General features: G+C 41.4%; 1 protein-coding gene across 3 annotated transcripts in view; it reads right to left on the reverse strand.

Moving 5' to 3' along the window:
* URI1 (URI1 prefoldin like chaperone) overlaps window positions 1-16,984 on the reverse strand; it is a 45,723-nt gene extending 28,739 nt beyond the window's left edge. Inside the window, exon 1 of one of the 3 annotated variants that reach the window (XM_081924073.1) lies at window positions 16,718-16,984. In XM_081924073.1, the coding sequence (XP_081780199.1) occupies window positions 16,718-16,789 (72 nt within the window). In that variant the 5' untranslated portion in view covers window positions 16,790-16,984. Of the gene's footprint in view, window positions 1-16,562; window positions 16,626-16,717 lie in introns of those variants that run through there. The other 2 variants (XM_081924075.1, XM_081924074.1) reach the window with 2 other exon arrangements.
* Between the last annotated feature and the right edge of the window lie 80 nt (window positions 16,985-17,064).

Below are 17,064 nucleotides of genomic sequence, written 5' to 3' on the forward strand. Positions count from 1 at the left end.
AGCTAACATGTGAAAGCAACTACTGGGAACATTTGCCAGGAAGATAATGTTTTATCTTCAATGTTCCATGAAAGCACAGGTGCAGATGGTTTCTTTGTAAAGAGGGACTGATGGGGCTTGGCAAAACTATGAAGATTTGGCTTATATTCAGATACTCCAAGGTAGATTGTAGACTCAACCTGAGTGAAGTTTGCACAATCCACTTAAAAATGTAAAACAATATTACTTTCATAAAATCCCATCAATTTGTTGTAAACTTGTCATTTTTGTACATGAAGAGGCAGAAAGAATCATCCTATTCTATGCCATACACTATAAAAATTGTGTATCTGAAAACAAATGTAGCTGACATAGATGTGTTCTACTGTATTTAATTTTTCCCCTTCTAAAATCAGAGTTCCTTAATAGATTTTTTGGAAAAGAATGAGGCAACTATTCATTACTTCCAGCAGAATAAATCAAAATAAGAATTTAATGTCCTCAGATAAGAGCTGTTGTAGCTCATTGGTTGGTCTAGCATTGTTGCCAAGATAATAAACTACAATCTAGGAGGTTGCTGGTTCAAATCTTGTCTCAGTTGCAAGCTACTGACTCCATTTCAGACACCCTGTAAATGGATTTTAGGTTTATGCATTTCCTCCTCTCTCTCTCTTAGTGATTCACCATAACTTCTTCCATGTAGTCAACCACAATATCGAAACTACGCAAACAATGGTTACCACAAACCATAGTTTGTCATAGCTAGTGCACAAATTGTGGTTTCAGATTTGGATGGGTGGGGGAACTAGGGCGAACAATACTTATGGCAAACTAAATTCAGAATCAGGAAGTAAGGGACAGAATCAAAGTGCATGAAGAAATCAGAAAGTAGGTAGCATACAAACCCAGGTTTGAGAAATACTGATGCCACTGACTGGCAGTGGTTCTGCAGGGATTCAGGCAGGAGTCTCTCGCAGCCTCACCTGGAGATGCCATTGGGGACTAAGCTTGGGACATTCTGCATGCGGGATGGAAGCTCTGCTAGTGAGCTGTGGCCCTTCCTCCCTACCCTGCCTGCTCCTCCTCTTCCTCCCCCCACTACACTGAATCAGCTCAGCCACATGGGAGCACACAGTAATGTTTTCTTGCTAGAGTGGCTTTTTCTTGCTACAGTGGTGATTCCAACTAAATATCAGGAAGAACTTTCTGACAGTAAGAGCTTCTTTGACAATGGAAGAGACTCTCAGAAGAGGTGATGGACTCTCCTTCCTAGGAGGATTTTTAACGGAGGGTGGATGGCCATCTGTCATGTAGGATTCCTGCATTGCAGGGGGTTCGACTAGATAACCCTCAGGGTTCCTTCAAACTCTACAATTCTGTGATTCTATGAAACTCAAAGTATATTCATAGCATGAATGAACTGGCTGATTTCTCAGCATTATGTGGGTAGTAACACTGGCCTACCTTACAGGACTGTAATAAGGATTATTAGAATAATATGCTACATAAATACTGCCATTACTACTACTACTGTTATGGGCTGTACAATGAAAAGGTTTGGGAAGTTGGCATTGAACAACACTAAAAATGTTCATGAAACCTTTTAAGAAAGTTCCAGCTCAAGTGCCCCATTTCCAGAAAGGGAAACAGGAAGCTTTCCATTCCCAATGCTTGACTTTCCAAGCATGAAGTGAGCTAAAGGCACAAAAGCAAAAGCCCTGCAAACCGTGAAGTGCAGCGTGTTCATTAACCTCTACATGATAATCCTTTCGTAGCTGCATATTAACTAGTTACATATTCATAATCATTTACATTATTTAGAAGACCTTCTATGAAAATTTCCAGGCGATATCCATTAGCTACAATGTTAAAGGTTACTCAAGATAGTCTGCTTAATGTTTCCAGGAAGCTTTTTTTAATTAGTAAATATGTAAATTGGAAGCATATGCTTTTTTTGCTTTTTTTAGTATTTTTTTTCCTTGGAAGAAAAAATGGGCCATCAGTAGAAAAGCACATGGACATATGCTGTTTTCATCAACCCTTAGCCCCTTAAGACAAAAATCAATAACACCAATCTATTTTAAAATTCATATTCTTCCTTTTGATATTTCCCATAAAGGGATATGGAAGAGCAGTCGGAAGAAAAATATGCCCCAGCCCAATCATAGGAGGTTGTCTTTCTACCAAGACAGAAGAATGGTTCATCTAGGTCAGTGACAGATTGGTGGTGGCTCTCCAGACAGGACTTCTTCCCGGGTACCAGGATTAAACCATGGGTCTTTTGCATGCAAAGCACAAGATCTATAGCCTTTCCCAAATGACCACACTCAATAAACTAATTCAGTATCACTTGAACAGATATGAGGGGGGGAACACTAGTAAAGCAGCTTGAGGCATGTTATTCAGCAACTATGTTGAAACTCTGCAGATCCAACTTCCTGGTAGAAAACACAAATGGCAGACAGAGGCTAAAGCAAGATTATCCTCTAATAGTGAGTTCATTCACCAAGCATTGAACCTTACATAGCTAAAGCAGAACCATCCAAACCCCAAGGTTGGTAAAAGTACAAAAAAAAATTTAAAGTGATAGGGAAGGAAAACTGGTGCAGGGTTGGGAAACCAGTGGCCTTCCAGAAGATGCTAACCATTGGTCATCATGGATGAGGCTGGTGGGTAGGGGTAGCCTGGGACACTTTGCTGCTCCAATTCCCTCCCACACACATAACTGCCACTCTGCCATAAATCTGGGCCTCCACCCTGCCCTCGTCACTGTCCCCTCACTGTTGCCAGCCCTGCCACCTTAACTCCACCCCTGCCAGTGACTGCACCCCATGCTGCCGCCATGACACAGTGACAGCAGCAAGGACACAGTGTTAGCAGTGCTGTGATGGAAACAGTGCATCAGTGGGTGTGGGGCAGAGAGTGGTTCAGCAACCTGACACAAACAGCTTCACTCTGCTTCATGCAAGTACCTAAAGGGCCACTCCCCTAATGCGAGATAATATCCTCAAAACAGTAAGACTAAGTGGCAATGGAACACTGGCTGGGGGATGGGGAAAAAGAATGGAGTATTCAGGAAGAGCATAACTGGGTGGCATCCTGAACAGCAGCACTCTGCATTGCAATATTTTGTTGCAGGTCCCACTTGTAATATATGCCTCACAGTGCAAAAAAAAAAAAAAGGATGTTTCAGGCTGTCATCTATACACAGTACAGTCATTTTCTGTGATGCATATCCCACTGAATTCAGTAGGGCCTACTCCTAGATACCCCTAGATAAGTATTCATAGGACTGCAGCTTTGGGCATATTTAGTGCCTTAACACTATCACTACTATCACTCAAGTATGTACATAAAGAGCAAATTAAAAAGCAATGGGTAAAGTAAATAGCAAAAAGCAGGGAGCAGCTACCATAGAAGAAAATGGCAGCTACATTTCTGCCCAACCCATCAGCTATCATGATAGCATGGACACAATAATAAATTATATTCTGACTGGCAGGGTTCCTCCCTCCTGTAAAATGGCTCATGAAGTCACACTTGCTGAAATGTATGAAGTGATTTATTTGATTTTTTAATTCTACCTTTTCCTGAGGATTCAAGCACAGATTGCCTTAAAGGAGGAATATGAATTCAGGAGTCAGTACCCAAGAGTCCAGCCTGATCTGTGACATACTTAAACTGAAATAGTGTTATACACATAGCCAGGGTTATTTGGTGGGGTGGGTATAGAAAAGCATTTCGAACTCCTGAGACAATTAGTGACCTCCAATTATCATGGTGTGCATGATCATAAAATACCTAACCATAACTTCAAATGAAATTTGTGATTGAGTCCCAAATAAATCTCAACTAGTTTAACAGCTTGTTTTGCGGATAAAAGTTCAGTTTGGTGCCCAGTGTCATATCCTTTGCTTGTAGGACAGCCTGCTTGAGAATGATGTAATGTAAACCTTGGTTTTCAAACCATAGTTTTACCTAATGGTACAAGATCAAGTAGCTATTCAGAAATAGAAGTTAATGCTCAAGCATTGTGTTTGCAACAGAACCTGACTTATGTCTCCTCTTGGTATAAATGATATACAGTGGTACGTCCATTTTCAAACAGCTTAGTTCCCGAATAACTTGGAACCTGAATGCTGCAAACCCAGAAGTAGGTGTTCCGGATTTCGAACTTTGCCCCAGAAGTTGAACGTGCTCCTGAGCTTCCATTTTTACTGTTGCGCAGCCCATTTGAGTCCCCACCATTGTAATTTAAGCCTTCCGTTTCTGATTACAGTGTTCTGAGGTGATATTTGGTGCTTTTGTTTTTGCTATTTTTTGCGTTTTTGTTTGTGTGACTGTTTCATTTTTGTGACTGTGGCTTGTTTTTTTATGACTATCATCAATGCAGGTAAGAAAAAAAATAATTTTAATTTTTATCATCTACAATACTGTTATTTATTTTATAGTACAGAACATTGACTATTGCTTTCATTTTATGGATCAGTGGTCTTGTTAGATAGTAAAATTCATGTTAAATTGCTGTTTTAGGGGTTGTTTTTAAAAGTCTGGAACGTATTAATCCATTTGGCATTACTTTCTATTTGAAAGTGTGCCTTGGTTTTGGAACGCTTTGGTTTTGGAACGGATTTCCAGAACGGATTAAGTTTGAGAACCAAGGTACCATTGTATGTGCTTGCAAACATGAGATTATAGTGCTATATTTGAATACTGACATCTTTAAATAAAATGTAGATTACTGTATTTACGCATATCTGATGCATCATCAAATCTAATGCACACCTAAATTTTCAAAACCTTGAAACCAAAAAAGTATTTGCTGACAAATGTAAATGCGCCATCAAATCTAATGTGCACCCTAATTTCTGTGATGTAATTTGGCCGAAAAAGGTGTGCGTTACATTCAAGTAAATACTATACACACAGCAAACCTAGCATTATCCAGCACTAAACCAGAGGTAGCCACTGTGGTGCCGTCCAGATGTTTTTTGGATTACAACTCCCATAAGCCCTGACCACCAGCCGTACTATTAAAACAGAATACTGTACATGTTGATATGCATTTGAATGTGCAAATGAAACAAAACCAGATAAGCATTTCTGCTCTGGGCCAACAAATAATATAATGAAATATAATTGTTCCTTCAGGTGTTGATTCAGAACAATATTCTTGTCTATACAGCAACTGCATCCAGAGTTTTAAACATATCACTCTCTTTTTATCTATATTAATGATGTTTAGGGGCCACAAGGGGGCACCATCATGTGAATCACCATCAATATATGTAAGCAATTGCCCTAATCTGTGTAACAACCACAATTTATCATCCAACTGCCCATGCTTTAATGCAGTTTCAGTTCTTCAAATTCAAACTTTCCACATAACGAAAGCAAGGTGGGTGAGGTGGAATAAACCACACCAATTATACTTTCAGGGGGGAATGATAAATGTATCCTTTTATAACTTGCAGCTCTAGAAGTTAGAGTTGGAATTTATCAAGTTCTATTCACTGAATTAAATGGGATATACTCCCAAGTAACTGTAGGCAGAATCTCAACTTTAAATTTGAAATTAACCCAAGAGAACATAGAATTTGATGCAGTTAATACAAGACTGAAAGGCTATTCGATTTCTACTTCAACAATGAAATCAACTTTTTATTTTATCATTTCCACACAAGGGGAACTCACACCAGTGTTTGAAACTCCCATTGTTCTAGGTGCATTTTGTGACTGGGAATTCCATTACCACAAGCAGTTTCTGAGTTCTGGGTGCAGTACTGCACCTAAGATTTCAGTTTAAAACTGCAGAGTGGAAGGAAAGAAGGACCTTTTTCTGCCTCCCCACTTTCAGCTACTCTCTGAAGACCCTCGTAAGAATATTAGGGGGGTAGGCAGGAAAAGGACTCGTCCATGTGAAAATGAACATAATATTTTAGCTGAAGTTCATTCATTTTCAGGTTTGTATTCTTGTTTTAAAGAAGTGCACCTAGACATTCTGCTATTGCGCCCATAACCTAGGTTTAAGGTGTCATTTAGCTCCTAGCTTTCATATCTCAGTTTCTAACACTGACTCACATGAATATGTTTCATTTAAAAAAGAACTATATTCCCTGTGCTGGACTTTTCTTGAATGAATAAAAGTTATTCCTTAATTAGAAGTCATAATCAACCTTCATAGAAACTTTCTTAAACATACATTGGCAATGTTATCTTAGGATAGTAGAATGTCCCAAACGAAGCCATGTGTCAGGAGAGAAGCACTTTGATCTGCTTCCCTGGATCAGCTGCTGCTTAAAAAAACCATGGGACGTTTTTAACATTGGCTAAAACAAAAAAGGATAGGCAAAACATCAATAGATTTTAGTGGTGCACACTTAGAGGATGACCTCCAAACCATCCTAAATTTATTCACAGCTTATGAAAAGCTTGGCCTATCACTCAACATCCAAAAAACCAAAGTGTGCTGCACCAACAAGCACAAAGCAACCCCTCTGCAGCACCACAAATCCAACTCAATGGTGTAACACTGGAAAATGTTGATCACTTCTCCTACCTGGGCAGTTATCTTCCCACAAGGACCAACATTGATGCCGAAATCCAGCATCACCTGAGCTCTGTCTTTGAGGATCAGGACATTCACAAGGAAACCAAAATGCTTGTTTACAAAGCTATTGTACTACCAACCTTACTGTATGCTTGTGAAACATGGACCACTTTAAAATGCCATCTCCAATTCCTCGAAAAATTCCATCAACAGTGCGTCCGGAAAAAAATTACATATCACTTGGGATGACAGGCAAACTAATGCCAGTGCACTTACTGGAAGAAGCAAAGATCACCAGTGTCAAAGCAATGATTCTTCAACATCAACTTTGTTGGACTGGTCATGTTGCTCGGATGCCTGATAATCGTCTTCCAATGCAACCACTCTATTCTGAACTTAAAAATGGAAAGCGTAATGCTGGTGGTCAACAAAAGAGGTTTAAAGACTGTCTCAAGCCAAATCTTTAAAAATTTAGTATAAACACTGACAACTGGGAAACACAGGCCTGCGAGCGCTCCAGTTGGAGAACAGCCTCTACCAAAGGTGTAATGGACTTTGAAGAAACTCAAAATCAGGATGAAAGGGGAAAACGTACTAAGAGGAAGGCATGTTTGGCAAACCCTCACCATGATTAACTCCTTTCCGAAAACCTATGACCCCAGTGTGGAAGGATGTGTGGATTGAGAATTGGCCTCCACAGTCACTTATGGACTCATTGTTAAAACCGCATTCATGGAAGACAATCTTACTTGGCTATGAGTGATTGCCAAAGAAGGTGGTATGCAGTTAAAATTTGGAATTTGTTTACCACATTGCAGGTGACACTATCCTAGAAAGAGGGCTATTTCTGTATAAATTCTGAAATGATAAATACTGTACATTCATGGTGAATTTCAACCCTGGTTTTGGTGAGATGTGTATCATATATTCAACTCCCTAACTTATTTCTGAATGTTCAGTTTGCTTTGTTTGCTCAATCTGTATTTTATTTTTGAAATGTTAGTATACTGCTTTGAGCAACTAGAAAAGCTGTAAATCAATGTTTTGGGTTCAAAATAAAGAGTTCAAAACATGAAACTGAACCGACATTATTACAGCATTTATACATAGGGATATCAGTCTGCAAACAAAATTTCTGAGAAACTAAGATATGCAGGTCAAACTAAGCATATTTGCTCAAAAGTAAGCCCCAGTGCGTGTAATGGAACCTATTTCCCTAGAAAGAGCTAATAGAATTGCAACTTTAATGGCTTTCTGGAAAGCTTGATCTAACTGTAACTCTGACAACTTTTCCTAAGGCCTGCAGCAAAGCACAAGCATTCAGCATAAACTTCCTCATCTATAAAATAGGAACAAGTGGTTCAGAAGTATTATGTACCATTAGAAAAGTTACCTAATTATGAGTAAATAGCACAACTTGAGGCTGTTTAACCTTGAATTACACTCCACATTAAGCATCTTATTTAAATCATGCTTCCATTTATTAACAGAAAAATGAAGGCAGTGGTAGCACTCAAGAATGTGATTACAATTCCTTAAATTTCATGTGCATGTGAATGTTGGAGTCCAACTACAGGATACCTCTTGTACAGGTGAAGGAAGTAAATGTGGTGTTAACACAAAGTATAAAATACACTGAAATATCAATTATTTTCCATTAGGAGTACTGAGAATTGATATATCTTCAGTATAAACATTTTTAACACCTGACACCAAGCCTTGGTTCTTGCTGAAGTGCTGGATTTGTATCTGGGCTATATCACCTCATACAGCCAGAGGGGGCTTACATGACACCCATCTATCATAGAAAACAAGGCTAATTTAGCACACTTCTTCATGTAATGAATCATTTGTGTACTCAAGAATATTCAGCCTGCAAGCCCCTGCCAGCTGTATAAAGTGGTATTGCCTAGATGTAATTACTTCAGGGAAAACTGGACCTAAAGCAAAGCATGTTAAAGAGCTAAGATTTGACATTCTGGCCACCAAAATAGTACAAAATGATAAACTCCAACTACTATATGCAACATGATGATAATAAGTTGAAATAGTATATACAGCATACCAGAAACACCCACATATAGATAAGTTGTTCTCAGGTGGGTCAAATATTTGACGCTGGTAATGGCTATGTTACAGGCTGCAACCCAGTCATGTGCATGGAACTGTCCATGTTCACATAAGGGCTTTTTGACTCTAATGGTTGTTCTAGTCTAGTGCTGTTTAATATATACATTTCAAAGGGACTCAAATGTTTAGAGCCCTTGTCTACCAAGATAGAAAACTATAATCTATCACACTTATACTGAGCAGGATGCCTCATTTTAGTTGGTGATAAACTGAGATATACAGCTCAACTCCATGCTAATCATTATTTTGACTAACATACAATACTGCTTATCTATGTATCTCCAGACCTGGTATGTATGTTCCATCACACTCTCATACACACACATAAAAGCCCACCTACCACTCAAACAGATGTTTTGTTGGAAATGTGTTTATTAGAATAATCTTGTGCTGGTTTACCAATACAGAGGCACTGGATTGCTTCCAGTTGGTTCTCTACAGGACATCCTTACCTGCCCGACACCCAATTGCATCTGATGGCAGATGATCATGGCTTGTGAGGGACAGTCTCATAGGTTGAATTGGGAACTGTGCCAAGCCAAATAGTTTATTAGGCCCACAGGCTGGCAGTTTGCAATGCTGCTTTAAATCTGATGCTTTCCTTCTCATATGCTGGGGTAGCTAATGTGGTACCCTCCGACTATTGTTGGATTACAACTTGCAACAGCCCTGACCATGCTGCCTGGGCCTGATGTACATTATACTTCAACGACATCTGGTGGACGCCGCATTGCTACCTCTGCCATATGTCCTGAAGAAGGGGAGACTACTGTGCACTTTTTTGAATAAACTGCAGTTTTCCATCATATCCGAACTCTGAAAACTGTGAGTTAAGCTAAGCTAATTTTTGAACATAACACTAAACTACAACATTTTGCATTTGAACCAATACAAGTCTTGGATTTATGCATTCTGTCCACCAAGTGCAGCTGGAAGGATCAGCTTTTAAACTAACCAGATTTCCTATAGTCAGCTGAAATGAAAGGGTTTAAGAACTATTTATAATCTTGGTTTGTTCACCAATCATAGTTTATACTAACCAAAGTTCCATGAGTTCAAACATAATGGAGACTCTTACTAGTTTAAAAGCAAATGTTTCTGATTTCTTCCTCACAGCCTGCCAGAGAGGGAGCAGGCGAGTCCAGGCCAGCTAACACACAAAATGCTGAACTGCAGTTTGAACATAATGCTAAACTGGGCCCATGGTTAGCTTACAAACTAGTATCTAAAAGTACAATTGGATCCTTATCTGTGAAAACAATTAGGATACACCACAATTTATCTCATCTGGATGTAAATAGAAGGTGCAGTTTATTCAAAATGGAAAGTGAAAACGTTCAGTCTATTACCCTGACATGCACAAGAGGGGGGTTGACTGAGTGAGTTCAAGGCTTACCACAGCTTGTTTTTGTAACTGTTGTTATTATTCATTCATTTCCAAACAGCAAAGGGATAAAATATATCTACACTATGTACAGAAACAAAACAAATAAAACTGAATCAAAATACATTAAAGAAACAGAAAGAAGTACAGATTGGGTCACCCGACAACAAGGGCATAAAAACAGTAAATCATTTTCATAAGGCGACTTGCTGAAATAATGAAGTCTGAAGTTCATGCCTAAAACAAATTACAGCTGGTGCCAGATTTGATTGCACTGGGTAGAGTTCTCTAACCCTAGCGCTACCATACTAAATTCATGCGCTCTTGTTGATGGTCTGACATGCCAGGCACCTCCAGATGTTCCTTGGTAGCATATCACAAAGATCAGGGAAGTGCATAGAGACTAAGGCAGCCTTTTACGTACATAGGCTCCAGGTTGTTTAGGGGTTTATATTCTAACAATGTACTGGCAGCTCTCTTAACACAGGTGTTATATGTTATCAGTTCCCCAATGCACAACAGCAACCAGACTGCAGCTTCCAAACCAGTCTCAAGGGCAACAGCAAACTGGTTTATTTTATATATGAAGTGAGTCTGCAGCTCTTACTTCAGTAAATAGACTTAAGTACTGGGCTGTGAAAGATTCAAAATCCTGAAGAGAACTAATATATTTTGTGAAATTCTCCTATTTTATTTTTTTTTAATCCCTTTAAAATCCCTTTTAAAAACAGCACTTCAAAATGTAAAGCTACACATACTGATGACAAAGAAAAGCTTTCTGACCTATAAATCAGCCTTTTCCTCTAGCTCCTCAATGGACAATATTGGGGGAAATGCAGTATGTGTAAGTTACCAGTAGTTTAACAAACATGAAGATTCACAGATCCATGTCCTTGACCTTATATTTTTCATATGCAAACCAGTGAACTCGATGTTCCAAGAACGCAAACTATTCTCCCAAGTTTCTCTCTGCAAAAAACATAAGAAACTTTTTAAAAGTACAAGTACTCTCAGGTAAATGTCATTACTAGATGTTCTCTGATAATATATTTCTGTCTCTGAGCTGAACAGTGAAAATTAAATAGAACAGCTGTACCTAACTATCCTCTCTACAAATTATCACCAGATTTTTCCAATAGGTAAGCAGTCCTTTTAATAAACATTTGAAGCTGCTGAACACCAAAAGCTCAACAGTGAGACATTGCAACCCATCCTAAGACTGGAATCAGTCCCATTCTGTTAGAAGGGACAGATAATATACCAGCTTCTTCAATGACTGTGCTGGTGGAAGCTGTAGTCCAAAACATCTGGAGGGCACCTGGCTGGGAAAGCTGCCTGGGAGGGGGGGGGAATTCACACTGTATATGCATAAAACTGCTGTCCAGTCTGCAATCTGCTACATTGGGTAGATGCCTTAAAGCAGCAATCCTTCCATATGCAGGCTGTCTACTAGCCTTAACAAGTTACAAAAGTATCCCCAAGACCATAGTTCATTTGAGTTAACACCACAGCAGTTAATTTTAGTGGAACGCTTCTTCTGAACTAATAACCTACTCTTATTTTTGCTCCCTCTGGTTTCTTTTCAAATAATGGTATCTCACATGCGTGTTAATCACTTAATTATTGCAGCAACCTAAGTTAGTAGTTTGTATGTGTGAAGAAGAGCCATGTGATAATCCAGTTCTACTGACAGCACCTCAGGCATTCTGCTTTTTACTGAAATCCATTCATACTTTCTTCAAGTCATGAAATGATTAAGAGGCATCACTTCCAGGCGTGGGGGTAGGATGGGGTAGGTTCACTCATGAGTTTTGGATCAAATTTAATTTGACTCTGTGCCTCTATATACGGACTCAACATTTTGGAGAAAACTGTGCATGTTTGCTACATATTATGGAACTTATTTACACAACAGATTGTAATGACCTGAAAACAGCCCAGATGGTACAGCAGTAAGCATATGGGGAACCTTTCCTTAAGTGATTCTGAAGTGATTTGATTTAAAAGAAATAAAGCACAAAAATAGCATATTAGTGATTTTTAGTTTGGATAGAACTCCAGTGAGAAGTTAGACCATTTATGCCTATAACTGAATGTCAAGGGGTCATGATAAATAAATGAACCTTCCCATTAACATAGGACAGATTTCTTTTTTAGGTGCTAGATTTTTTTATTAGAAAAAAGTGAAAAAGCTGGTGAATTCTTTTGTTTTCCCCCTTTATCTATTTTAAAAGATTTATACCTTGCCTTTCAATATAAATTAATCCCCAAAGCAGCTTATAAAAGATTATACAACTCAATACATAGCTATTAACCCATCTTGATGGTGGGACAGCTAAAAGCGACACAGAGAGAACAGAAGGTTAAAGACTTCCCCAAGCTCTTTGGCATTCCTGCCACTGCCTGTAGCAAGCCAAGGGCAAATGCACCTCGCCAAGAAGTGAGGGCATTACGTATCACTTGGGAGTGGGCTTCTCACACAGAGCAGATGGAAAAGTGACCCCTGGAGTCAGGTGCTGGATTGTCAATGGATATGCCAGTGGAAACCATGTTAAACACTCTTCTCAGCTCTCTGGAATTCTTGCTACTCTTGTCTAATTAACACCTATTTCATGTAATAACTTGTAGCCATTTTGAGCATTATGATAACACCACAACTATAGCTTACTATTGTTTAATATTGTTAATGCTAACATTTTAAACTGTAACAGAACAAAATAACCCCAACTATATCAGATCTCTATGATTAAACATAGGGGCTCTCTTCACCATTACTTGTACAATGCTGGGAACAAGAATCTATCCTCTTGCAAGACAAATAAAATGTAAAAATTTTCCCAACGTTATCAGTGCAATACAAAACCAAAACCAACCAAAAAAGTCATATTTTCACCCCATCCAAAGTGTCTTATAAGCATCTCATAGAGATAGATAACTAATGTATTCTGCTCACCTCACTAGGGGTTGTGGGCAGGAAAATAGGATGTAATAGCACTTCAACAGGAGACACTAAGCCATCTGCAAATGCTGCTTTTTCTATTATTTCTGCTGCATTCTCCCACACTAGCTGACCTGGTGTTTGTCTATACAGTAGTCCTGTACAACATGCAAAGGGATTCAAAGATCTGTAATATATACGGAGCTCCTCTGCTCCACTTAAGTTACTTTTCAGTGTTTGTGCAAGCACATGTAGAAAGTACAAAAAAAAAAAACAGCCACCCTATGATGGGCGAGCCAAGTCCTATTCCTATAAAACACACTTAGTTTCCAGGGTAAACCACACTTTCTGCAGAAAAGGCCAGTCATGCGGAGGCCCAGTTGATGTTGCTTATCCCATATGAAAGAGGTGAAAAGATGATATGAACCAAGCCTGCACATGACTGATGATCATGTGGGTGGTTCAGTGCACAGTCAAGGTTGTGCAATGGAGTGAAGCTGCTTGCACCACTTCACCACCACACTGTACCACAGCAACTTCTCCCACTGAATGTATGAACCATGGTAATGTCTTCCAAAGTAAAGTGGTGTGCTTTTTCTGCCTTGTTCCCCATGTGGTAGTCCTATCATACCCTCACAGCAGGTTGTATGCAATTTCCTGATAGCCAGAATAAGCAAAGGACTTCCACTCTGTCCAGCCTGAAGACAACCATTGGTCAGTTACATCATCCAGCTCTGTTTTACTCCTAGAGTAACATGTGAGATAGGCAACAATATATTGCTGTGTCCTCACTTTCAAACAGGAACACTCCTGTTCAGGGTTCCAGTCAGTCAGCCAGCCATATCACTCCTACAGAATACCCTAAGTCAGAGGTTTTCAACCTTTCTGAGTCCCTGGCTCAGTCCCTTGACATTCTTTCTGCTACACCCCTGTAGGGCTCAGGACCCTAGTTATGTCACCCCTTGCATGCAGAGCTGGCAGCCCCTCACCCTTTCTCGAACACCCTCCCTTGTAGAGTGTTCCCTCAGTCACCTCTCCTTGGGATTCCTCTGGGCAGCCGCAGCTGCCGCCCCTGGTCTCTGAGCTGCCTCCCCCCTGCCCCAAAGAGAGGTGCCTTCTCACACTGCCCCACAGAGACCTGGGAAGCACCCCCTGGCCAGCTCCAGAAGCACCATTCACCCGCAGAGCCTGTAGCCAGGGCTGCTGCAACAAATAGCTGTGCAAGCCTTTGGGAGGCAGAGATGCGAGAGGGCATCAGAGGAGGGAGGGAAGGAAAGAAGAACAGAAGCCAGTGTTGCCCCAGGGTGCCACAGCAAACTGGTTTCAAACCACTGCCCTAACCCATTCTGTGGCCCCCTTTGTGCTTCTCTTTCCAAACTGACACTCAAAAGTTCTGTAGCTACTGAACATGCTCAACTCTCATAAACAAACCACATACTTGGAAGTAAGTTTTACCAATTTCTGTGGACTCACTTCCAAATAAATGTGTCATTGCAACTTTCAAGAGGCTAAATAGTATGCTTCAATGTCTTTTTTCTTTTTAGTATGTAGCACTATTTCAGCTCTAGTTGCAGTCAAGAACTGAATGCAGGCCAAGTGAGCAAGTGATTGCACCCAGCACAGAAACCAAACACTACTATTCCTCTGTAGGCTTGTTTTAAAAAAGTTTTTATCGCAGGCCAAAAACTTTTGTGGGCTTATCTACAACTCTGGCCTATTAAGAAGCCAGTCCTCTGAAGTTCAACGGAACTTACTCTCAGGTAAGGTTTGCATTTTAGCCTACAACTTCATGCACAGTTGCCTGGACATAAACCCCACCTGAAGCCCGTGATTTGTATCCAATGTGAGTTCTACTCAGAATAGACCCATTGGAAGTACAGTGGTACCTCGAGTTAAGTACTTAATTCGTTCCGGAGGTCCGTTCTTAACCTGAAACACCACTTTAGCTAATGGGGGCTCCCGCTGCTGCCGCGCCGCTGGAGCACGATTTCTGTTCTCATCCTGAAGCAAAGTTCTTAACCTGAAGCACTATTTCTTGGTTAGCAGAGTCTGTAACCTGAAGTGTATGTAACCCAAGGTACCACTGTAATGGATGTAACTTTTGGTGGTGTCATGAGACAGTATTTTCTGAGGCTCCTCCCAGATTCCCTCCCAAAAGATGTTAGATTGGCTCCTTCTTTGCAATCCTTCTTGGCAGCAGGCTAAGACCTTGTTCAGACAGGCCTTCAAAAACTAAGATGCTGATCACTGGACTGCTGATCAAGGCAAACTGTACTTTAATTACTGGTTTTAAATGTCTTGTGGTGTATTTTATCTATTGCTTTTTACTAGTTTTTTTTAAGCGAGCTTCCTTATCACTTTGTACTGTATTTTATAATGTTGTTTTTAAATGTTGGAAGTCACCCTGAATTCCAACTTGGGGAGACAAGAGATAACGCAGTGTCCAACTAGGGCCAATGAGAGACCAGAGCTCAAATCCCCAACTCAGCCATGAAGCTCCCTGCGTGACCTTGGAGCAAGCCCTACCTGGGGCTACCCTGTTTAGGGAAGCTTTTAATGTTTGATGGATTACTGACGCAGGTGGCACTGTGGGTTAAAGCCTCAGCGCCTAGGACTTGCCGATCGAAAGGTCGGTGGTTCGAATCCCTGCGGCGGGGTGCGCTCCTGCTGCTCGGTCCCAGCGCCTGCCAACCTAGCAGTTCGAAAGCACCTCCGGGTGCAAGTAGATAAATAGGGACCGCTTACCAGCGGGAAGGTAAACGGCGTTTCCGTGTGCGGCTCTGGCTCGCCAGATGCAGCTTTGTCACACTGGCCACGTGACCCGGAAGTGTCTCCGGACAGCGCTGGCCCCTGGCCTCTTGAGTGAGATGGGCGCACAACCCCAGAGTCTGTCAAGACTGGCCCGTACGGGCAGGGGTACCTTTACCTTTACCTTTAATATTCTGTTGGAAGCCATCCATAATAATAATAATAATAATAATAAGGGGCCAGGCACTGCCTTTCAGCCTAACCTACTTGACAGGGCGGTTGTTGTTGTTGGGATTAAATGAGTGGGTAGAATTATGTGTGCCACTTTCAAGAAAGAAGAAGGATATAACTGTAGTAAAATATATAAGTAAATATACATTAAAACAGTGTTGTAAGAATAGCAATAACCACCACGTTACTTTCAAGGGGTTAAGCCGAGTAGAACCAACACTGGGTACCATCCAGATGAACTCATTTCCAAGTAGGAAAGGTTAAAATTGCACTGTCAACTCACACTACGGTTTTTTTGGGGGGGGGTACCAATAATTGCAGTTTAAAGCGCGCGCGCTCTCTCTCTCTCTCTCTCACACACACACACACACACACACACACACACACACAGAGGAAAGTCCATCGTACACACCTACATGGGGAAGTGGAAAGGAAACCCTCTGCCAAACAAACCCTCCACATGGCACTGCCATGACACAGGCAGCGTGCCTGACACACCCCCTGACGGGGTCCCCTTCCGCTGCCCTACCAGCCGACCGTCGCGGGCCGCGGCCCCCTCCCCAATACCAGCAGCAATACCCGCAACCTACCCCCACCCATACCTCACGAGGTGCCCCCGACCAGGCCTGAGGCGCTGGGCCTGGCGTCATAACACCCCCTTGTCCTCCTCACAGCCACGCGGCTCCCCACCAGGAGGGCGCCCTCCGTTCCTCGCCCCCTCCCCTCCCCAGGCCCACCTTCCCCGCCCCCAGTTTACCTTTCCATGCTCGTCCCGCAGGCGGCCCAGCTGGGCGGCGCTGAGCGGCGGGGCTCGGCCGGCCGCCTCCATGGACCTAACGGGGCCCCGTGGGTGTGAGTGTCGGTGCCTGCGCGTGGCGTGAGCGGGGGGGGGAGCCTTGATGAGGGGCGAAAACTAACGGCCGCTCGGGAGGCTTTAGGCCTCTGCCTGCCTCTTACTTCTCTCTCTCTCTCTTATGAGGGGAGGGGGTTCTGTTTTTGGTCCTGCGTATGTGTTTCTCTCTCCTCAATATATATATATATTGAGAATATATAGATATATATTCTCCTCAGCAAGGCGAATGAGTCCTATAGAAATGTTTGTGG

This window comes from Podarcis melisellensis, assembly GCF_964234715.1.
Source record: "Podarcis melisellensis genome assembly, chromosome: 8".
NCBI classification, from domain to species: Eukaryota; Metazoa; Chordata; class Lepidosauria; order Squamata; family Lacertidae; genus Podarcis; species Podarcis melisellensis.